Here is a 23,570-nt window from a genome sequence, read left to right on the forward strand (position 1 = left end):
GTCTAATCACGCCATATAAATTCCCTTTGACTAGCACATCCTTCACTAAAGACAAATCCAGCTGTATCTTCGGATACATCGTCAGTCTCCAGCTCCTCCAGGCACACAAACATACACTCACACACACACACACACATACGAACTCTCCCAGGGGGTGAACAACTCACGCCTCAGTTCCCACGGGGAAATATTATCTGAGTGTAGAACGATTCGTGTGGATTCTAGCGAGGCCAATAAAAATGCACACCTCATGCATTCTCCCGCTGGTAAATATCGGAATTTACTTTTATTGCCATCATATTGCGAATTTCACAGAGAAATTGTACTTTGAGATAGGAATTGTTGAAATCGCTCAACAATCATTCAGATAGAATATTTTCAATATTTCGACAATAAAATGTACAAATTCAACACATATTTCTGTGTAAATTTTGCATATTTGTGAAAGTTATATTTTGGTATCAGAATCAGAGTGCAGACTTTAATTTTCGAATAGATTGGCATATTAATCGGGTGGAGAAAGAGAAGAATTTCTAGGGTATGTAATTTAAAAAAAAAATGAAAGATTGTAAAAATATATATGTTGATGCGCAATAATTGTCAAACATTGTGTAACCCCTCGGACTTGACACCCATCCAAGCAATGCAGTTCGAGCACATTCAATTCTTCATGATCCTTTTCAACCCTGATCCCTGGGCAAGTGTTGCAGAGCATCAGCGCGGTTGCTAAAAAGTGGTTTCACCCCATCTGCAACAGTGCAAACAAAGCTCAGTTGTGTACACATCATTAGCAGATTGAATGGAGGAGCAATTTACGACGCAAGTATGTATATCGCAACTGATACGCCTCACCCCATAATCCTCAATAATTGTGCATGATACAAGGCTTGAGAAGCTACAAATAGCGGAGCCGCGCCATCCGGCATTCTAGTAGTAATCACGGAGTTTCCGGGTGCAGATCCGGATGTCACGGCAGTTTTCTGTGAGGGATCCTCCACAATATCCCAGTGTGTGACTAAGTAGAAGTTGACAGTTTTGGGACATGGATTGTATAGGAAGGAAAGATGGTGAGGGACGGAAAATGATGGAAAAATAACCGAGAAGGAAATTTCTCACAATTCACACTGTCTTGCAAATTGATATTTTATTGGATTGCTCCCAATGTGTCAGACGAAAGTCAATTCTCTGCCCTCTCAGTCACTGTCGTGCACTCGAGAGCTCTTCGCAAACACCATCTTCTTCATGGGTGACCCACGCCCGTGAAGAATCACTCTGTTTGGTCCGAGTTGAGATAGTTTTCATATCAGAATAATTTTCTATCAAATTGTGCGACACAACAGAAAAGTTTTTCAGCCATTCCTTCACCTCTCACACGCCCCTTATCCTCATCATTTCCGACCTTCTGCTCAGATACGTCCGCCCACAATGAAGAATTTGAGCTCAGCAAATAAGTGAAAGTACAGATGGTGCCAAATTCAATGGATATAAAAATTTCATCTAGATTTGGCAATATTTTTAACAATTGAGTGAGTGCAAACCTACGTTATAATTCAGATTAATTGTAACACAATTATAAAAATTCATATAAATGCAATCAATTTGATACGGCTGAAGCAAAGTAAAATAGCTAAAAGCGATTTTAAATTGCAATACCTATGTAGCTCAAATGTAGAGAATTAAATTTTGTCAATTACTATAAATATTTTATAGTGCGATATGTTTCTGACGTGTGATAAAGTATGACTAGACCAATAAATTTAAATTACATGTATTTTTTTTCTAACTGTGATGATATTTAACGAGACAGAAAATTTATAGTGATGTACTAATATCAAATTATCAGATAAATATATTCCTGTGAAGATTTGACGCTGAAATTTTAAAAATTTCTGCCATAATGCGAAACCCTGGAAATTGGTATAATTAATTCTTTATTGCTAATTCCGTATATTTCCCAGTTCACAAAATCATACTTCAAATGTCACCAGGAAGTTCCCAATGACTCTCTAATAACAACATAATACCGTCCGAGTAACTTTTGGCCAATTCGTGCAGACAATTGTGCCGTGCACATAAATATTTCTCTAGCAATCCCGAAAACTCCCCGTGGAGTAGTCGTGAGAGAGAGATCCCAACTATTTTTCCGCCCTTCAGCCGCCCACCCATTGTGAGTGAGTCAAAGAAATAATTTTCAGTTAACACAATTTCGTGGCACATTCTAAAGACCTCATGAAAAGTGCCCGAAGCCGCCTGGTCGTGGCAGAGGGTTGAATTTTTTCCTCTTTTTCCCCATCAACTGCCTAAACCTTCGCCCTGTTCGGAAGGTTTGATGGGAGTTGAAAGGGATATTTTTAATGTGGTTTTCCTCCTCTCTGGCATATTTTTTTTTCCTCTCAGTGAGGCTGTTTTCCTTCTGCGCCTTGTTTTTTAATGCTAATAATCCCGGACGTATCAGTTTGCATGTATAGCCGAGACTTTGGCACTGTAATCCTTTTTGCCCCTCAATGTTTTCCCACCATGCCGTGAAAATAGAGGCGCACCAGAAGGTGGAAAACACCTCTTCTGGGAAAAGTTAAAAGTTTATTAAATTACACGTGCACTTCTCAACGGTGCCATTTTCAACTCCTCTCCAACCTCGTGTGCTTGAATTTACATTATTTCATAGACAAACAGCAAAAGTGGCTCTGCACTGAGGAAAATCAGTCATTATATAGTACAAACCATAGGGATGAAAAGCGCACAGAGAATAGGGAATGGGAAGATTTTATGCGCTATCTTTCAACCTCAAACCAGCAAAAGCCAAAAAGCTCCCTCAGAAAACTTTCGCCGTCTCCCCCTTTTGCAATGTAAAATAATATTTCAGATGACTTTTATTTATGAAAAGTTGAGAAATAAATGCCACCAACTCTCCTCCGACATTCCCACTGAGCCACTTAATCCATTCAGAAAGACGGAGCTTTCTGTCGCAATCTTCATGGCAATGTCTCTCTTCCTCTACGGCCACATCAAACTCATCTCCTTCTAAAATCTTTTATTGCTCTTTTTCTCGTTCGACGGCCTTCTACGGGTTTTGCGAGGGAAGGGTTGTGAGACCACATCTCTCAAAGAAGTTATACTCAATATTTCTCAATACATTAAATAAAAATCTCCACATAAACCCCAAATACATATAAACTCTCAGACAAGTGACTGCGAAAAGATGAGAATTTTCCTCTCAGTGCAATTCTCTGAGCTAATTCAGTTTGCAAATAGTTCTAATTGCTTCAAATATTTGTTTTGCACTCCCAAATGAGATTCTCTTGCATTCTTGAGCTCTAAATTTGCCACACATACAGTTATTTTCATCATAAGAATCCACAAAACATATTGCCAGAGAGAACCAACTTACAGGTTAGAAAAGCCATGCAAAAATTTATTCATAGGAAAAACTTGCAGTTTGTTTACCAAGGACAAACAAGCGCACACAACAAAGCACGGAAGAGAATAATATATAAAGTTTCTCGTCTCGAAATTAAATCATTTTCATACCCAGGGTGTTTTCACTTCGCCCCGCATTTATGGATAGACGCTCATTGTACAAATTCATTTTCAAATCCACCATTGCAGATACATGCCAATTTCCGCCTGAGACAGTGAGATATGTTATTATTTAACTCGGGAGTGAGCTCAAATTAAATTTTCACAGGAAATGAAAGCTCGGGTGAGCGTGACAAATGAAAATCTCGTGTCTCTCACCCACTTTAATATTTAAAGAGGCCACAGTAATCAACTTTCACAATTAAGATGGAAAAGTAAAGCAATTTGCAGTGAGGTAAGTCAGCAGAGGATTTTGAGGTGAACTTGAGGAATTAGTTTAAAGAACTAGAGCGGAGAATTATCTCTCCTGAGGGTGGTTTTTCCTCTGATATTTGTTAATTCCAAGTCAAATAGTTCTTGCTCATTTCCAGAGTCTTTCACATTTGCTCCAGGTTTCCCTAAGGGAACATCACTCGCTTTGGTCTATGAATTAGACATGCAAGGATTTCTCTCCATTTTCCTGCCTCCGGTGCTTTTAGAAAATGGCTGTGATCTACATGAAATATAATTTGTATTACTAAATTATTTTCATGAAACCTCCTATCGCTGTACGTAATTGCCGTGTGACTACACCATAGTTTTCGACATTGTTTGCATTACGTTGATCGGTTTTATTCAAAATCCCGTAACTTTAATGGAAATGTTCATGGAAATTTTTGAATCGCATAATACATAATAGAATTGTTGAAATGAATACAGACCACATAATAGAAAATTCGACTCTTTCAGCTTCCTAGTGTGAAATCCATATGAGCATGAATAAATTTCCCACTGCCACATTCAGAAAGCTTCTCCCATTTTCACCTGTGTGATGAATTCAATTCCATCCCAAGAACATCCCATGAAAACCACCAAGATTACTCAACGCGGAGCACATTGAGCTGTTGATGAGCCCCCACCAGGCGCCCCCATCTTTCACCCTTAGCACCCAATTTCATACTCATCGTGAATCCAGTGGAAATTTGGCACGGAGTATCGCTGATTGTATGGCTAAATTGTGTCTTGCAGCTCTGCGGTGAGCATCAATTTGGCGTGATTCTCCTCAACGGCGTGGCAACGAAGGATGAAATGTGACTTCCGGTGATTCTGCAGCCTCACCGTCTCCATCCCCGCGGCCAGAGATGCGCTTGAGTCTGGCGAATCTCACGTGAGACACACATGAACTCTGGGTGGCACCTGTCGCCGTCCTGAGGACATGATTCCCCTGCCAGGCACACCCGAGAGCCATGCATTTGTACGGAAAATATGGTGTGGCATTTGTGGTGAGTCTCGACTTCTTTCTTCCGCCAACCTCATAACTCTATTAATCATGATCTCCGTGACTGCGGAGCGGCATGCAAAACTGCATCCCAAAAACAGTCACTTCACCGACATGCTCGAAAGAGCCTGGCCAGTGATTTATTCGCAATTATATTAAACGCGCTGTCGCAAAAAATCCCTCTGAGAAATTTGTGATTTTTCCTTGGTTTTGATGAAAAATTTTCAACACTAATTGACCTATGGGTAGAAAACGCCCACCCTTCCATTATTTGAGAAAGCGTGAGAGAGAGTCAGAGGAAATTGAGCGCGATGCTGAAAAAACACACATTAAGTGAAGTCGTTTAATTTAATGAATTAATATAGGGGATGTTTCTGAGTGGATGAACCTACCAGGGTTTCAGTGAAGGGTGCAAGAAATTTCACGAATTTCCCAGCTTTGAGATGTTTTTTGCGCCGCACTTTTAAGGATTAAATGGGGAAAATGATGCCTAAAGGAGGGTGCACATTGATGGGGATTTCATCAAAATGGCCTTGTCAATGTTATTAAACTTCATGAGAGATCATTTCACTTTCCATGAATAAAAAAAGTGAAATACATAATTAAAATATACCATTTTGTTTCAAGTTTATGAACTTATACAGTGCTTTTAAATTGGACATTTCTGTGTAAAAATTATTAAGTACACGCCAAATAAATGGAGAGCTATGTGCTGTTTCATATTTTTTACCATTATAATATTTGCAAAAACCCGTGGTTTCGGTCTGTTCAATTTTCTCAATTAACAACAAATGAAGTAAAATTATCATGCATTTGGTTATCATTTGTTTTCCGGAATATTCATTGCAGTATTTAAAATAAAATGAAACTCAATACTGCATAGTAAATAACTCCATAATTGAGGTCATTGATCAGAGATTTTGCAGAACAAAGAGGAAACAATCCCTTCCTCTCAACTGACAGAGTGTCTGGCCGACGGGAAAACTCGTCGATTGTGAATTGTAATTAAAACAAAAGCCGTAAGAGAGGTACTTTTGATGATTTTCCTGAGTACTTCTCAGCATCATTTTTTCTTTTTATGAATTTTTTATTACTCCCGCCCAACCCCTAACAATATGGCCTTTCTTATCTTCCACCGAACCTCGCAACATCACTGCACAGCGTACAAAAAAGGAAAATTATGAAGATGAGCAAAGAATTCACGTGAGGATTGAATTGCACGAGGATTTAAGCAATAAAAACAGGAATGAAAATGCAACGAAAAGAGGAATTGCGTCCAATAACATCTGTGAAGATGAAACATATTGCAAGCCCTGCAGCACGAGTGGGAGAGAGCCTTGTTATTTGTTACTAATTGTATGGATCATTTGCTGTATCGTTAGGAGTAGATATTTTCTATTGAATTTGATATCGACAGCCAATTGTGTGAACACCGTTGGAGGCATTAATCACGACGCCAAGGAGAATCACAGGTACGCTCATTTATAACAACTATATATATATTGTGCTGTGCTACATTCATTGGGGCAAATTGAGTGGGTCTCGTGCCAAGTTTTCCAGTTGAAAGTGTTTTTATGTTGCAATGATGAGGAGAACTTGTATAGCGTTGTGGTGAATAGCACTCATTTTTTAGATGCCATGATTTTTGAAAGAGCTCGAAATTGTGCTCTAAATTTTTATACACACAAAATTGTTCGGTATTTTATAAACCGGAAGTAATTGCACCAGTATTTATCATAGTTTTTTTTCTTTGTTCTAGAAGTCGTCCTGAATTCATTGTTCATTTTCCTCATTCATGCAAAATTTCCAACAATTATACAATTGCATACTTTTCTTGCCAATCACAAAACTTTTTGTATGATTGCTTAAAAGGAATTTATGTACATACAATAAGATATAGCGCTCTTAGTATTCCAACTTACAATGCGAAAACGATGAAACAATTTGCTTTTCACAAAAGATCAAATATAGGCAATAGTGGTCAAGAAAAAGAAATGTTTGTTTGTGAATACAATGCCAAAATGTGCCCGAATGTCACCCCAGCACATTGGAATGTCTTGTAACTCAGCCATAACCACCCCAAAAGCCACAGATTAACTTTGCTGTGTAATCTTTAACGGAATGGTGGGCATTTGTGACGCAATCCTGATGGATATCTTCTTTAATCGCAGGCGAATTCGACGATGGATTCACATGGTGGGCACAATCAATTTGTCCTCGGGACTGTGCTCGATATCATCAGTGCGGGGCGAGTGTGAGCTTGGGGTGGAGCGTGGCCGATTGTGGCGAAGCGTGTGGGCATTTTGTGCCTCGTCACTGCCCCACACCGCCCCCCTGGGTCACGTGAGATGGGCCCGAGCCGTCACGTGTCGGTCAATTAAGCAGGAGTACAACGGCGGAGTCTGTCGAGTGCACTGGACGGACTCTCGGCCGGGCAGACTGGTGCTGACCAAGAGACTGAGCCGCCTGGTCAGCACCCCATCGCTGGTCCTCCTCATCGTGCTGCTCTCCGTCGCCTCGGCATCCTCGCACACCATCAAGTACAGTACAAATGTGGTGAAGACCAAATACGGACCACTGCGTGGCATCATCGTGAGGACCAACCCGCCCGTGGAGCTCTACGCCGGCGTCCCGTACGCCAGCCCGCCCGTTGGCAGCTTAAGGTAAAATTTACGCACCTCCAGGGCTCTCGATAAGAGGCTTAAGCCCCACAGCCGCCCACCACCGCCCGTGGTATCACAGCCTCCCGCACTCCTTTCTCTTCATTATGCCTGTGCATGGCGGTGATTGTAGTCAAACAAATTGCCGAGCGATATTTGCCTTTGATATTAAGATATTCAATTACGCCCCGTCGTCGTAAATTTCACGAAATATATACTGTATATTGAGTAGAAACTCTGCCGGCAGCATTCTTGGGGTAACTTTTGAGTCTTCACATGCGAAAGATATAGGAAAACTTAAATCATACCATAAACTACACATAGTCTATTGACATATTGATATTGGATGGTAATTGATTTATCTCCGTTTATATTCCTTATCAGTGCGGAGGAATTTTAAACAAATTGTGGGAATTGGCTTACAATATCGATTGAGAGAATAGAGGAACTTGGCACAAATATAAGCTAAGCTGTGGGAAATTTATCAAGTTTTACGTTATGTACCAAAGAAATATTGCGAAATTCTGCCGTCTTCGACTTAAAGTTTCTTTTTCATACATATGAACATATGTATAATCTTTTCTATTGTTTAAGTTCAATAGTCGTTCGTTCTTTCTTGCTTGATTTATATAGAGAGTATTTTCATAATAACACATCACGAATTTTTTCAACTCGAATTGATCAGTCTTCCACTCAATTGAAAATCTGCTTAGACATTTATTCATTAGGCCCCCATATTATCCCCACCCGAAATACCTGATCCACGTTGAGACGAGACTGGCATCATTATTTTCCCTGACACGTGCTTTAGGCGGATAAAAAGGCTTAAATTGACGCGATTACCTGCGAGCTAAAGGTGGGAAATCTTTCTCTGATATAAATATTCGATAGAGGTGTTTGGATTTCTTCCTCACTTGCTGGAAAATCAATTTCCTCCCCCAGCGGTGCACGACTGCGAAGACGTCGGCACACTTTGTCGTTGGGAAAGAAGCCATTAGGAATACAATTAGGTGGGTATTTAATTAAAAATTTTACCCCAGGGAAGGACGCTATCAATCTTCGAATGAGCCCTTGAAGGAGAATCACAGAAGTGCACTGGGATTTCTCATTAAATCCTCCATGCACTATTAATCACTGGATCGGTGATGAATTTAATAAGCTCGCCGCAGCAGGTGAATATTGAAAATAGCAGGTAGTTATTGGGGAAATTCCTCGAGAGAACCCTCAAGGGCCCTCGTGATCTCTGGAGACAATCATTTTTATTCATCCCAGCACACACCCATACCATTTTACCCCCGCAGGCGGAAATTAAAGCATGAATTTTCCACAATTTTTGTCCTCCACTTCCGTCTGCCGGGGACACTCTTGTACGATAAATTCATTGTGTGCGCCATCGAGATTGTTCGATGGTTTTAAAGTGAATTGGAAAGAGCTTTGTCATGGCTTTTCCTCGCCCCTTTCCCACCTCCCTTTGAATTTCTGCTAACGTGGAATCTACCCTTGAAATTTTCAGGAGGAATTTCAATCTCTCCACTCTAAAAGAGTTCCACCGCAGATTTGAGGCTTCAACAAGTTTTGCCCACTAAAAATTTCCCACGAAAGCAAAACTATACCGAAAGCTTTTACCGACAGAAAAAAACCTCACCCTCAGCCATAGCTTTGAGGTCTCTGAGATGGCTGCTGTACTTTCAAAAGATAATTCCTCCCGATCATTCCGTATTCATCAGCAAATGAGCTTCTCTATCACCATTGGGAATCTCCGTGCCGGAGCGAAAGCTTTCGCAAGCGGAAAATTAAAGTTCGATCAAAATGACCACTTCCCATGACAGCACATGAACTTTTTTTCCCACTGTTCAACCCACAGTGAATTACACGAAACACCCGCATCGGAATCTGCATCAGTCAATCTGTTAGATGGAAACTTTTGGCAACTTCCAGCAGAAGCTCAAGTTGCATATTTGAGACATGTTCTTCTGGCAAAACTTCCCAATCAATAATTCGTTAGCAGTTGTGCAATAATTTTATGAAGTAGTGGCAGCTCAAGTTGCTCTCGACATTCTTGCTTCGTTACTGTGTTGCAGAGTCAATTAAACTGGGAATACTGGATGGAAATCGGAGATTAAATTTCTCAACTCAAATATCATTTACAGTGAAGATGTGCACATTAACGGAATGAAAGTTTGATGAAATATTTTGGAGACGACAAAGATTATGAGTTGATAATACAATCTTAATGATCAGGTGTAGCTGCAAAGTATTTTATAAAGTGATATTGCGTATTTAATTTGGTATTAAAGTACTTAATCTGCATTGCTATTTTTGTAACTATTTTACAGAGTTTTGTTTTTATGATATGAATCTTCAATTACTGCGCTATGGAGAAAAATAGAATTATAGTCAATGTATTTCTTTCCAAACAATTAGATAAGGATGACTGATTATGTGTAGCAGTGCCAAAATGCAAATAATATAATAATTGCTGATTCAAGAAAACATCAAGTGAGACTTTATCCAAAAATAGCGTGCAAGTGTTGTCAATTTGGGACTTTTGGGTTTCTTCTGCAAAACCTCCGTTCATGGAAAACGATTCTAGCGTGATGAAGCGATGGGATATGTGAAATTCCGTGTGATGCCTCGAGAAGCACAATTATCCACCTGCCCAGTAAATTTCCCAGTATAATGATCTGTGGAGTGACTTTGACTCTTATGACCTTGTCACGACAGACAGTGAGCCTGAGAATCCCTTTCAGAGCTCGCGTGCCCAAGGCGAAATTTTCCGGCTGTGTGAATCTGACGAAATGATGGAGGAAAGCTCATAAATCCAGGCCCAGTGACAGTGAGAAATATTTCACTTAATTTCACCACAAATTGCCCTGACTTATTAACCCGCGCGGAGCCTATAGAAAAAGATCTACACTTCCTTCCACATCCGTTTTTCAGTGGTCGGGACGTTTGCCGCGGATGTTGGTGGGCTTTTTCGAGAAAAAAGAAATGAAATCACTTGTAAATCTAGAGCGGATATTAAATTCAATGGTGTGTAAATCTATTTGTTCGTTCTGGTTGCGATAGAGGGAGAAATACACTAAGAAGTCGAGCCTTTTCCACTTCCACCTTCACCACTTGCGACTATGAGGCGGCTCAAAAAGAGATGGGGTGGATAGATGGGATTTGTGATTTCTGGAAACGAAGAGAATGGATGCATTCGGACAAAAGTGTGCCGAATCTATCCAATTTCTCAACTCTGTTCTCACTTTTTCCTCTCATGGATATTTTAGGTGAGTTTTTGCACTGATACATGCTTCCTCTTTTTTTTTTAAATAAAGGTACATGCCACCGGTCACGCCCTCAACGTGGAAGAACATAAAATTGGCAGATCGCTTCCCACCGGTTTGCCCCCAGAAGGTGCCGATGCCGCCAAATGGTGCCCTCGCCCTCCTCGACGAGCCCCGCGAGCGTCTGGCTCAGCTCCGTCGATTTCATCCCTTGTTGGCCAATCAATCCGAAGACTGTCTATACCTCAACCTCTATGTGCCGAAAAACGGTGAGTACTTTGCCCGGGAATTAACCTCTGCCCCTCAGCCGCCCACTTTCCGCCCCTGTAGTTTTTCTATTGCCCAAATTATAATAATTTAAATATGTCTCTCGTCACCCCTCGATCGGCCCCGCCGACAAATTGCAAACGAATTGAATTTTCATGCGTCACGAGAAATCCAAACAAACTCTGTCCGTCAGGAGGAAATTATTAATTTTTCCCTCATCAAATTACAACAACCCCTTCGCCCACTGGGGTGGACAGAGAAAGATGGGGATGCCACACGCCAACCTCGGTCGGGGGTGAATCGCATGACTGGGAGGTCGTTCGATAGCATCCCAGCAACAGATTGCTGTTTGGAGGAGTATTTTAAAATTTCACGACGAGACTTTCAGCTGCAATTTTGAGTGGAAAGTTGCAGAAATAGCTCGAGAGGGTGGACCATAAATTTTTGATAGGATCCTCTGTTTGAGCATTAAGGGTTGAGCTCTAAACAAGATTATATTGTGAGCTAATTCACATATAGAATATAAAAGAGTTTGCATTCACAAGCTCGTTATTATGTTAGTAAGCATGAGAAAGCAAAGGGTTCGTTATTTTCTGAGAAGTATGGCTTCAGAGGCTACAGCAAAGGCTTTAGGGCGATTTTATCACTATAAATTACTTTCCTACCAATGCAGGAGAATTTACCAAAGCTTTGAAACAACAAGGACAATATTTATCATTATGACCGGCCCCTTATGAAGCATCATTTTTGGGAGAAAGAAAGAGCACAAAAAGTTTATTGGTGCTAATATTGATTGCATAAGAACAAGAAGATGGCATAAACTATACCGCGAAATAAAGGGAAGAGAGCGCGCGTTTCCATTTTCATAAAACAACCATCATTTCGCGTGAGTTTATGCCGAAGAGTGACTGTTACGATGATTATCCTTGGCTTTATTGACCAAAGCCCTGGAGCAGGATTATTGATTCCCAAATAATGAGCCGCGGAGAAAGTAACGCGAGTGGATTTCATCAGTTTCTGTGTTGCAGAGCTCAATTTAAATTTTCAATTCGCATCTGGTGAGCTTCTTTTTTGCAGGACTTGCAAGAAATTTCATATTTCGCTAAATCCTCTCTCACTGCCAGGCACTTCTTGCCAGGGACTAAATGAAAATTTCTTCGAGCAGACGCGATTCACATGGGTAATGTTATGAGGATAAATTTCCTTGAGAGAATAACAATGCGCCTGCAGTGAAAAATGGCCAGCCATTTGAATTTGTCATTGGCCGGGGAGATTCTTCGCACGTCATTTGTTCGGGGTTTTAATTGATCAATTAGTTAGTGTAGCGGAAAAAGCATCAAGCCGAGGGTGGGCGAATCGATGTGGGAGTTGACAAAATATCACATTTAAGAGCTTTTCCGGCGAGAAAGCATCTCTATTGACTTCCTCTCTGGAGCAGGGGAAATTGAGTTGATCCACATGATAAGGCATAAATTTTGTATCTAAGTTGCTCGGAAAATATCACTCGGACTTGGATAAACAGAAACTCGATATGCAGCTCTTAATTATTTACCCAAAACTCTCTCTCTCTCTCTGATTTCTTAACACAGCGCTTTTCTCGCCAGTTTGAAGCTAATAAAGCTCATCAATTGAATTATCACAGAGTCTGTGCGACAAAAACAGTCACGCTAATTTTCACTTTAATACCCATAAATCATGCAACTGAGCGTAAGTATCGCGATGCTCGTAAATAATGAACAAATTTTCATTCTCAACCATGAATCATCATGCAATTGGGGGTGTGCAAAAAAGGCGGCAAAGTGCTGTGCTTATGGTAATTGAGGGCGGGGGAGAAGCATCAAATGAGCTTCACACCACTTTGTCTAATGATTCAATAAATTGAGGAGATTTTTGCCCTCGAGTGGAGGCAAAGAAAACAAATCAACGGGGTTCCACTAAGCTCAGCAATCTCATTCCTTTTTTTCTCCTTGCATCTTGACGCTGAACATGACGTCAAGGGGCTGACAAGTGGGAAAACACCTGCCTCGTAATGTCCTTTGCAATTGTCTGCTTTCTATTGCAATTTAAAAAACAGCAGTAATAAACGTAATTTATCCGCCCTTTCTTTCATTTGGAAGTGTTGAAAGAATGTGATTTTTAACCTGTGCGGTAAAAAATGTTCCCGAAATGTTATCGTGCAATCACGTAATTAAATGGAACAGATAGAAATTAATTAAATTGGCAATTAATTTCAAATTAAAATATTCACGCATTGATGGGGTTTTTCGTGTGACGTTCAGTTTTTCCATTGACACTCCGCGCCTTGTCTCATCGCTCCCAATCAATATTAATTGATTGGGTGTCTGTGGAATTTTTAATGAAATTTTAATGGAATTTTTAATGAAACGCGTCGTGAAATTAAGATTTAACAGTAAAAAAGCCACCACGCGACCACATCTCATATTTTCTGCATTAAATACAATATTTACAAGACAATTTTGAACCCATCAACACACCATTTGCCATTCGGGCCCATCGCGTGGGGACATTTTCTTCTGAAGAGGGCGACTGAAAATAATTTTGCCATCATTTCGGGTGGGAAACATAATTTTACCCATCGTCAAATTACCAAGTGGCGAAATCAATTCTCAATAATTCACACAATCTATCTCGATCGTCGGCAAATTGATTTGCGCGTCTGAAGTTTGGGTGGATGATTGAAAACTTTCTCTTTCTCCCTCTCTCGTGTTCCTTTTGTAAAATAGCTGTGGGGAAAAAAGATTTCCATTAGCAATTTAAAGAGTGGTATGGAAAGAGACATTCGTCGTTCAATTAGTTCTTGAAATCGACCTCAATTCCGTAGTGCATTGCAGTGTGCTAAATTGATCAATTGCAAGCACTGCGGGAGTGAAGTTGATGGTGAGAAAGGCAACATTTTTCTCCACTGCTAATTACAATCCATCGCAATGGCAGGGATTCAATTACTCATCCTATATTTTGGGCTAAGTTTCAATAGTTACCAGAAAATTTTTATATGCCCATTTGTTACTGATAGGGTGGAAAAATTTGAATATTTGTGAATTCTCCGGCGAGGAAAATTTATGACGACCCAGTCTGTGGTATTAAAACGCTTTTTTAGGCATCACCTACACAATTCCCCGCCCGCTCACCTAACCGGCGATGACAAGATAGAAATGAAAGAAAATTCTATAAAATTTGCATATATAAAATTTTCTCCCGCCCTTGCGAAAAGCGGCATTTTTCAATGAGATCCTCTCACCACAATTTATTATTTTATCTCCTGTGCACGGGCGCGGGAAGAAAAATGAGGTGCACAGTGACGGAGCTGAGAATTGTCTCCTCCGGGGAGATTCTCCAATCCTGGAGAGGATGTATTGATTTTCGCCACGCTGGTGAGCATTTTCAATTGAGGAGAAAATTTCATCAGCGCGACTTTTCATGCAAAACACGAGGAGTTTCTTCACTGAATACTTAGTCACGGTGCGAAGCTTCTTATGTTGCTCAAATATTTGATTTAAAGTTTTATAAGCGGAGCAAAATATTATCATTACATGATTACTTTTCCGAGCGTGCAAATTTGTAAATATCTACATAATTATGCATTTGAGCATAAAGTATTGACTTCAAATTTTCATATGAAATTTTCCTCCTCACAAACACCCTAAGCAGCTTCCATTCCTTCAGGGAAAAGGGTTTAGCTTCTCAACGGATTTTCTTGGGCGCCCCTTTGTGACTTCAGCACATAAAAGGAGATCTCATGAACACGTTCAATTTCACTCTCTCATTGACATCCTCACACACGACCTTCTCTTCCACGATAAACTCTCTGACTTTATTGAATTCAATGGAGCTCTAAATGCTTTTCTTTCCACTTCACCCGACTATTCAGAGTGTCTCTCTCACCAGGGTTAAAAAATTAAAAGCAATGAACAAAAAGTTTTCCACAAAATGCATTTGGGATGCTTTAAAATGAAACCAGAAAAGGATTCACCGTAATTCTCTTGGGTGGGTGTGTTTGACCAGTTTATAGGGACTCTTCGGGCGTCTATTCATTACATTCGACGTCGAATGGGATTTTCTCCGTTATGCATAAACTCCACAATCTTGTGCTAAATTCAACTCGTTGCCACATGCTGGGATTTTTCTCCTCCCCAACAAGAATCTGCACATTTCATTTAAATTGGGAAATGCACTCGGGAAAAGTGCGCTGCTTGAAGAGAAAATCCATACTTAACAATGTTGATTTGAGAAGATATTCTAATAGAATTGAGTTGAGGTGAAACAAATATCCTTAGCAGAACAACTTTCAAAAAATCATTTTCTCTCCCTCTTATTCACTCTCATACTCAAGGCGCCTGCAGTGTTCAGAACAAAGCCCACGCTTTCCTTACAAAATTCAATCAACTGGAGTCTTAGATCTCAGTGATCTGCTCCATGAGTTCTTGTACCCATAAATCTCGGCAGTGCCTTTGTTATTTGTCTGGGTGTTCTTCTGTGTTCAATTAACCAGTAAGCTGTCTGAGGAAATCCTCTGAGAATTCGCGAATGGAATGTGAATGGCATTCAATGCTTATATTGACGTCTCCCGACGAAAATCCATGCGACAATGGAATAGTGTCTGGGACATTGAATTCACGTCGAAATCTCACATCATTCCTCACGACGAGAGACAGTGCAAAATAGCAAAATCCATACCCAAGAGTGTTTATTGACTCTGAGCGTTTTATTGAAAAGCCATGTCTCCCCATGCCTCTGACCACAAAAACCACCATCTGGTGCATGTCAATAAAAATCAAATAATTTTCATTCCACCCTCATTTTGGGGGTGACATAAAATCATTTCATTGCTCATCATCAATTTTGCCACAAGTTGAGGCGCGCTCGTAAAAATCACCGCTGACTTTTGGCGGGAAGTTGAGGTGAATTTCCACTGAAAATTAATGAGTGCTTCCCGCCTGAGATTTTCAGAGCGTGTCCCACGAACATAAAACGCCCTTCCAGGTGTATACTGAGAGGGTCCATACGGACAATTTATGCTCACTTTGCAGCATCGCTTTTTAGTGCCTTCCGCCCAGAGATACGCTTTTTAAGTGAGCACACGCGATGATACCCATTGTTTCTATTCTTTTCCGCACGCTGTCGGCTGGGGAGCTTCTCCCCCGCCCGTCAGTGGCTTAACTACATATTTTGTCCGCCAATGACTTTCCCACCATCTTTCCGGAGGGATAAATCCCCAATATGGCGAGCAAGAGATGTTTGTTGGGGAGTAAAGAAGTCAGCGCCGAGGGGCGGAAAACTCCATGTCTACATAGTCTCAAAGTTTCGCCACTTCTCGCCCCCTGAAATCCGTTAACGATCCAATGCCGTCCCCATATCGTGTGGGGTGGCTGAAGATGTTGACTGTCTGCGTGAATTAAACATGCGGAGGGTGTGGAAATGGTGGAAATGCAATAAAAGTCTATGTGAACACTTCGAAAATGGGGATGATCTGGTACGCCGAGGCTCAACTCGAGCGTGGCTGGCTCATTTTTTTTCTCTTTGTCTTGTACGAAAAACTAATGAATTTATTTCTCTCCTTCTCATTTCATGGACACGAGTGTAGTTAATAGTGAAAATGGGGATCAGAATCGCTCATTGGCAACAATTGTTTACATCCATGGTGAATCGTACGAGTGGAATTCGGGAAATTTGTACGATGGCTCTGTCCTGGCGGCTCATGGGAACATAATCGTCGTCACGATTAATTTTAGATTAGGTGTTCTGGGTGAGTAGAGGCTCTTTGTCTTTTTTCCATGCTGTATCTATCTTATCTCGGTGTGCCCCTTTGCCTGTAACCCGGAACACGAGATAATTGCCTCGTTGTGGGGGTGTTGTATTTTATGTGTTGGATCTCGCCGAAGGTTTTCTCAAAACGGGTACAAAGGAAAGCGCTCAGGGGAATTTCGGCCTGATGGACCTCGTGGCTGGCCTCCATTGGCTTCGTGAGAATCTGCCCGCATTCAACGGTGACGCCAACAGGGTCACGCTGATGGGTCACAGCACAGGAGCAGCTCTAGCCAACATTCTCGTCGTGTCGCCCGTGGCAAGAGGTAAGCGACTGTCCGCAATACACTTTTCAATTCACATTCCAAAGAATTAAATTAGCTATCCTCCATACAATCCTGCCGCAACGAGATTAAAAAGCAATTTAGCAATGTCTCAGTGCTTTTGCGCCAATAAAAAGGAATTAATATGCAAAAGAGCAGGATAGAAGAATATCTCTATAGCTCATGAGATGAAGCGGTAAATTGCGAAAGGATTTTTAATTGAATTGATTTGCAGAGGGAAAAGACATTTTTCATAAATTTCAGCTTTTTAAATTGACAATTAAGTGCATTTAAGTGGATTATACTCTCGAAGAAATCACTATTAGCATTTATCTCAGTAGTTGCACTCTTTAAGAACTCGCAATCCTTCTTTAAACGAGAATGCTTCATTTCCCTCAGTCTAGAAAGTCAATGGATACTTTCTATAGTACTCATCACCGTTGAGAAGAGTTCTAATAAGGGATTAAGTAACCTCATGAAGACGTGGTCAATCGCTCTTCATGTCATCACTGCTTTCCCTTCGTACTTTCACCACTCGAAGCACTTCTAAAGCTGCCGATTGCCTTTCAGATTTGGCTGCACGGGCCATTCTGCTGAGTGGCTCAGCACTTTCGCCATGGGCTATCCAGAGAGATCCACTGTATGTGAAGAGGCGCGTCGCTGAGCACACAGGCTGCCATGGAGATCTCCTAGAGGACGACCTGGCGCCCTGCCTTCGCACCAAATCCCTCAGTGACCTCCTTTCCGTGACCCTGGACTCACCAAGGTAACCGTCTCGCACTCTGTATGCATATCATTTTCTCAGTCCTTCCCTGTCAGCGCCAAGACTCTCTCTCCGACTTAATTTTGTGCGTTAGTTTGAGATTAATTTTCACTAATTGTTTATAAATAACGAGGCACGAGGCGACATTTTTCGCGTGAAGAGGATATAAATCAAGAGGGTTTCACAATTGAGACGGAAATTGGGGGATTTTTGCACCAAGGGTGCGATGTTGTAATGAAATTTCTCGTCAAAAGAAGGCTTTTGCGAGGGGGTGTGGAAATTTGGAAGCGGAAGAAATATCGCTGAAAATGTGCGGAGACACACTGGGAATTATTCAAGCAATTTTCTCAGTATTATTTGGAATTCCTCGAGTCAAAACTTAATTAAATCATTCATGGGGAGGATTTTTTTCCCAAGGCGAAAGGAACCAAAATCGCATTTCTTTCGCACTGTCTGTGTCAGATGAATTTATAGGCTTAAGGAGGAAACAATTTGTACTTGAGAAAAAATCATAATTCCACTTAAAGATTTCTTCCTGGATTTGCTCCATTTGTCGATGGCACGGTCATCGTAAATCCCACCTCATCTGTGACAAATGCCTTGATCCTACCCACCGGATCCGCTCTGGCAAGGTGAGTCCCCACTCAATTTATGACTTTCCACAATTTCCTGGATAATAAGCTCCATGGGGGCAATAAAATAGTGCGGAACTGTGGCTTATATCTCTTCTCCTTCCCCCAATCGCATATCCTCAAATTTTATTGCTGTCCTCTCGGCCTGATGGGAAAAACTAAAATCAGTACCACTGGACTGGAGTTGGCTGACTTCCCAAGTCGGGAGCTGCTCTTCGGTCTCACCTCGATAGAGTCATACCTGGACCTTAGCGCCCAAGACCTGGAGTTCGGGTTCAACGAGACAAGGAGGGACCGCATCCTGAGAACGTACGTGCGGAACATCTATCACTACCACTTAAATGAAATTTATTCAGCTTTAAAGGTAATGCCATCCCAATATTTGAAGTTGTTGAGAAAGTGACTCCGTCTCTTGGGCTTCCGCAGAACGAGTACACAGATTGGGAGAGACCGCCTCGGAATCCGACAGGAGCGAGAGATGCGACACTTGATATCTTAAGTGATGGCCACACCGCAGCGCCGCTCGTCCGGCTTGGGTACATGCACAGTCTTCGCGGAGGACGATCCTACTTCCTCCATTTCAGGCATCAGTCCGGCGAACGTGATTTTCCGCAAGTAAGAGTTGCCTAAGAGTTAGATAACTGATAATGCTGTTCATTATTACCAGAATTCTCCAATATGTCCCCGTGTCAGAATTTTAATATAGTTGTTCGCCATTTCATGTTTTTTGTACTGATTTTCCTAAATGGAAACTAACTTAGCCAATGATTATCTCCATGTATTCTACCGCGAAAATATGTTCGACTGCCAAATTAAATGAACATGCTTTCCCATTTATAAATAAATTTCCTCGTTCTGTATTAAATTTATCAATCGGCTCCATTTAAATACTTAATAGGAATGCTTCAACCTGTTGAATTACTCTCTTAGCAAGCTTAATTCACTTTATATCATTCGAAGGATATCCATTCAGAATTCCCGACTGCGGAAGGCATCCGAAAGCAATTGTATTAGTATTGAACATTGTTAATTTTAATAGGTTATCAAGTTCCGGCTTTCACCTATGAAAGTAGGCACATAAATTCTCACATTTCACCTCAATTCCGGGCAATTTCCCGAAGCCCAGAAAAATCCCATTACGATATTCGGTGTAATTGAAAATATAAGCATCATCTTTAGCACCTTTTCAGCTTTGATAAATCACTGAAGATAAGAGTGAGTCGTGGAGGAAGTAACTCGATAGAGTGCCTATAAACATCCTGAGATGCTTTCATTATTCATCAGCAAACCAATAAAATGCGTATCTCCGCCAAAATCGACCTTCCCTCGCCAATCCAGATTAGAGATATGAAGCTCGCGCCCTTTCTCGGAACGGGGAGATTAACAATTAGCTGGGTGAAAAGTTTTCCGCGCTTTTTCCGAACTCAATTGGGAAATTCTTCTTTGTGTGCATCAAAGTTGTGAATCCCTTTCTCAATTATGAACCCCTTTCCATAACTTTCAATCAATTTTCGACAAGCCCTTCTCGTTTCACTTTCATTTTATCGATTATCTCTCCACGGAAAACCGCTCTTCTTTCCTCTCTTGTATCACGAGTCCAGCAAAAAAGGATAAAAAATCCGCCCACGATATTTCCGCGGGAGGAATTTTTCCAGACACATCAAGTCGGAAGTATGGGAATGGTGTTCTTCCTCCAAGAGAAATGCACACTATTGGGAGGGAATTTTAAAGACGTACAAGGCGGAAGAGAATTTCCACGGCGGACAATTTATTGGGCAAATCCCGTGGTGAGAAAAATTTACGGTGGATTCGTGAAAGCTGAGAGTGTCACTCTTAAATTAGTGCACACAATCTTGCAATTTTCTGCACGATGGAGCATCCAAAAAGTAGAGGGAAAACCACACATTCTCCCTCTTCACCGCCTTTGAGGGTGAATATTTAATGAAAATTCTCCTATTTTACCGCGAGCGTTCACCTTTTTCGTCCTTTGGCGAAATTAATTATTGAAATTCTAGAGCGCCTCTTGTGAAAAGCATATCATTCAGCAGCGGGGAAAAAATTCAGTGAAAGCTTCTTAAGGAGTTCATTTCCCATCGCTAAAAGTACGCGAAAGAGTGAGAGAGAGCCCTTAAAGCCGTGAAAGAAACTCTGTACACCTTCTAAATTCGACGATTTATGGGGCGGTAGAGCTCTAAGAAAATAGTTTTGTTGTGTAAGTGGGTGGGATTTAAAGGCGTTCTCACTCACTCTCCGCAAACCGCTTAAGCCTCTCACTGAATAGTGAATGTGGCGCTTCCACACGAAAGTGGCAACAGCCAAGGAAAAACACAGTGGAGAAAATGCTGAGATTCCAACACTATTCTCCCTAGCATTCCCAATTAGGCTTCTGCTCGGCGAAATTCACCCATTTAATCAATATAAGATCCTTTTTCTACTCGCGTGGTTGCTCAACCAGATTGTTCACGCGCCTGGGCAAAAAACGGTGAAGAGACAGAGAAGATAAATGTTCCACGATGCCGAGAAAAGTGCATAAACGGCAGGGAAACGCAATCCACAAAGGGATTAGTACACCACACATTAGAGGAATAATGGGATATTTGTAGGATAAGAGAATATTCCTCGGTAATGAATTCCACAGAGAGCGTCAAACATAGGAAGAGCTTAGTTAAAGCACAGAGCAAAAAATTAATGAAATAATATTTCATCCGAAACCACGAGCTTTTAATCTTGACTCCGTTGTGATTTTATGAAAGTAAAATATAATTGCAGACAATGCATATGATTGATAATAGCGTACACCAAGGCGGCTAACTTGCCTTCCTTGAGATCAATGACAACGGGAGAAAAGGGACTATTCTCGGGGTGGATTTAAATTGTCCAGATAAGATAATAATTTTAATTAAAATTTCCTCATAGGCGTTTTTGCACTCCCCGGAGAGACTTTAAAGCCTCCAGAGGATGCTTTCTGAAATAATAATCCCAGAGACTCTCTGACCTTTGTCCGCCTTCACATCTCACTTTCTCTCTCGCAGCGCACTGGTTCGGTTCGAGGTGAAGATGTGCCTTTTTGTCTAGGACTTCCATTATCCCCGCTCTTTCCATACAACTACACCAAAGAGGACGTGCGAATCAGCAAGATGTTGGTGCACTATTTGACAAATTTCGCCTCTTTTGGGTGAGAATTTGGGGGATTTTCCCGGATGACTGACCACCCAAGTGGATGCAAATTGTTGTGTTTGTTTGTACAGGAATCCCAATGGCCCGCTGCCCATGGCGAACGCCGAAGAGATTCGGGAGCGCCTGAGAAGCAGCAAATTTAAGAGGAAAGTCAGAAGCTTCAGCACAGAAGACGATGGCAGTGACAACGTTGAAGAGCAGAGAGGCAGACGGGATCGCATGGACGAGCTGGTGGGTGAGGAGGCGCCTTTCTGGGACACATACGACGCAATCAATCAACTGTATCTCGAACTTGGTAAATTTTACAAATGATCCTGCTCGTGAAAACGCACGCCAGAGATAAATTTTCCACCTTTTTATCACCTCCCCACGAAAATGCCATGTTTTTCTCCCCATCTGACGACTCTTTTTTCCACAGGGAGCAAAGTGGAGGCTCGCAATCACTATCGGGGTCACAAATTATCCATGTGGCTCAGCCTAATACCGCAGCTCCACTCCGGCGATGCCACGGAATTATCAATGCGCCACCATCATTTTCTCGAGGAGAGTGCACAGTATTACGACGGTGAGTCCTAATTATCTTCAAGCCACTATCTAGCATCGCCCGAAAGTTCTTGTCGCAGAGGAAAAGCCAAGAACAATTGTGGTGACTCTCCATTCGCGGCACATTCCATTCATTTTCATAATTGCACAGCCGTCGCGACGCTTCCGGGATTAATTCGCGCGATGAGAGCTTTTTTCATTCTTCTCTGAGGAAGTTGCAAGGAGAATGAAAACTAAAAGTATTACTTGGATGAACACAAAGAAATGACCCAGAGAAAGAGCCTTGTAATTATTTTTAAAAGCGACACAATTTCACTGATTTCTCATTATATACACGAATATCTTTTGGTTGCATTTTTCAGCTTCCATGCACAGCATCAGAATCCAATTAAGAAGAAGCTAAGACTTATGAGAATATGTTTAATTTTTAGCACAATCAAGGGCATAATACTGGTCTACTTTTAAGAGTTTATTGAGACAATTTTCCCGTTTATTTTCTGCTAAGATATTGTCAGGATCTTACTAAGAAGGTTTGCCATTATGTTCCAAGGAAAAAAATTTCGATAAATTTAATAGAAATTCAGTTAGATGTATAATACATTATGGGAAAACTGGGCATTTTGTGTTTTTCTTCTGATAATATAAAAAGTTGATTGTAATTTCAAGCTTGCGCCGAGGCTTGCACAATAATTTTCCCTTATGATAAACAGGAAAAATAAACCAAATAATGTAATTTCGCACTGAAAAGTACATTGCAATTACGCTCAATTTGTCTAAACAAATTTATATTGTTGCCATTGTTGCACATTGGTTAGTCAATAATCCGTGGGGAAAAAGGACACGCGCATTAATTATTCAAATAAGGTATTTGTTCTCGGTGGAACTTTCATGTAAAATTAGCTTTAATTTACAATTATGGTGGTGATGTTGGGCTTTTTTGCCGCCGACGCCTGATTTGGCGGATTGGCGAGTGGATGAAAGGGAAATTGGACAATGATTGCAGAGGATAATTGTGTGGTTTTGCTTTTGGCAGGAATTGTTCGACCACAATCACTCCATAGACCGGCAACACCTGCAGTGAAAACGGAACTCAATGCAGCCACATCGAGTGTCGCCACAAAATCGAGTGTCTTGAAAGCGACAATGAGCACAGCATCGCCATCAAACGCTACGTCACTTCACACGACCACAGGTAATTCTTGTGCGCAACGTGAGAATTAATAATCAGGAACAGTGACGGCTCTGGGGCGGCCGGGCGCCCGCAGGGTGGTCCAAAGATAACAGAAAGTTTCACCCGTAATGAGAGGAGGATTTCAAGTGGAATTTAGGGTGGCTG

The 23,570-nt window shown here is 41.3% G+C and overlaps 1 protein-coding gene across 1 annotated transcript in view; it reads left to right on the top strand.

The window, feature by feature from the left end:
- The first annotated feature begins 994 nt into the window (after positions 1 to 994).
- LOC132262439 (neuroligin-4, X-linked-like) overlaps positions 995 to 23,570 on the top strand; it is a 28,497-nt gene continuing 5,921 nt past the window's right edge. Inside the window, exons 1-15 of the mRNA XM_059761711.1 lie at positions 995 to 1,067; positions 4,585 to 4,838; positions 5,996 to 6,306; positions 7,006 to 7,497; positions 10,818 to 11,035; positions 16,636 to 16,797; positions 16,934 to 17,122; positions 17,690 to 17,885; positions 18,410 to 18,514; positions 18,683 to 18,878; positions 18,941 to 19,129; positions 21,547 to 21,689; positions 21,763 to 21,986; positions 22,110 to 22,256; positions 23,268 to 23,426. Of these exons, the coding sequence (XP_059617694.1) occupies positions 4,803 to 4,838; positions 5,996 to 6,306; positions 7,006 to 7,497; positions 10,818 to 11,035; positions 16,636 to 16,797; positions 16,934 to 17,122; positions 17,690 to 17,885; positions 18,410 to 18,514; positions 18,683 to 18,878; positions 18,941 to 19,129; positions 21,547 to 21,689; positions 21,763 to 21,986; positions 22,110 to 22,256; positions 23,268 to 23,426 (2,767 nt within the window). The 5' untranslated portion in view covers positions 995 to 1,067; positions 4,585 to 4,802. The remainder of the gene's footprint in view (positions 1,068 to 4,584; positions 4,839 to 5,995; positions 6,307 to 7,005; positions 7,498 to 10,817; positions 11,036 to 16,635; positions 16,798 to 16,933; positions 17,123 to 17,689; positions 17,886 to 18,409; positions 18,515 to 18,682; positions 18,879 to 18,940; positions 19,130 to 21,546; positions 21,690 to 21,762; positions 21,987 to 22,109; positions 22,257 to 23,267; positions 23,427 to 23,570) is intronic.

This window comes from Phlebotomus argentipes, unplaced genomic scaffold, assembly GCF_947086385.1.
Source record: "Phlebotomus argentipes unplaced genomic scaffold, Phlebotomus argentipes genome assembly contig_15, whole genome shotgun sequence".
Lineage (NCBI taxonomy): Eukaryota > Metazoa > Arthropoda > Insecta > Diptera > Psychodidae > Phlebotomus > Phlebotomus argentipes.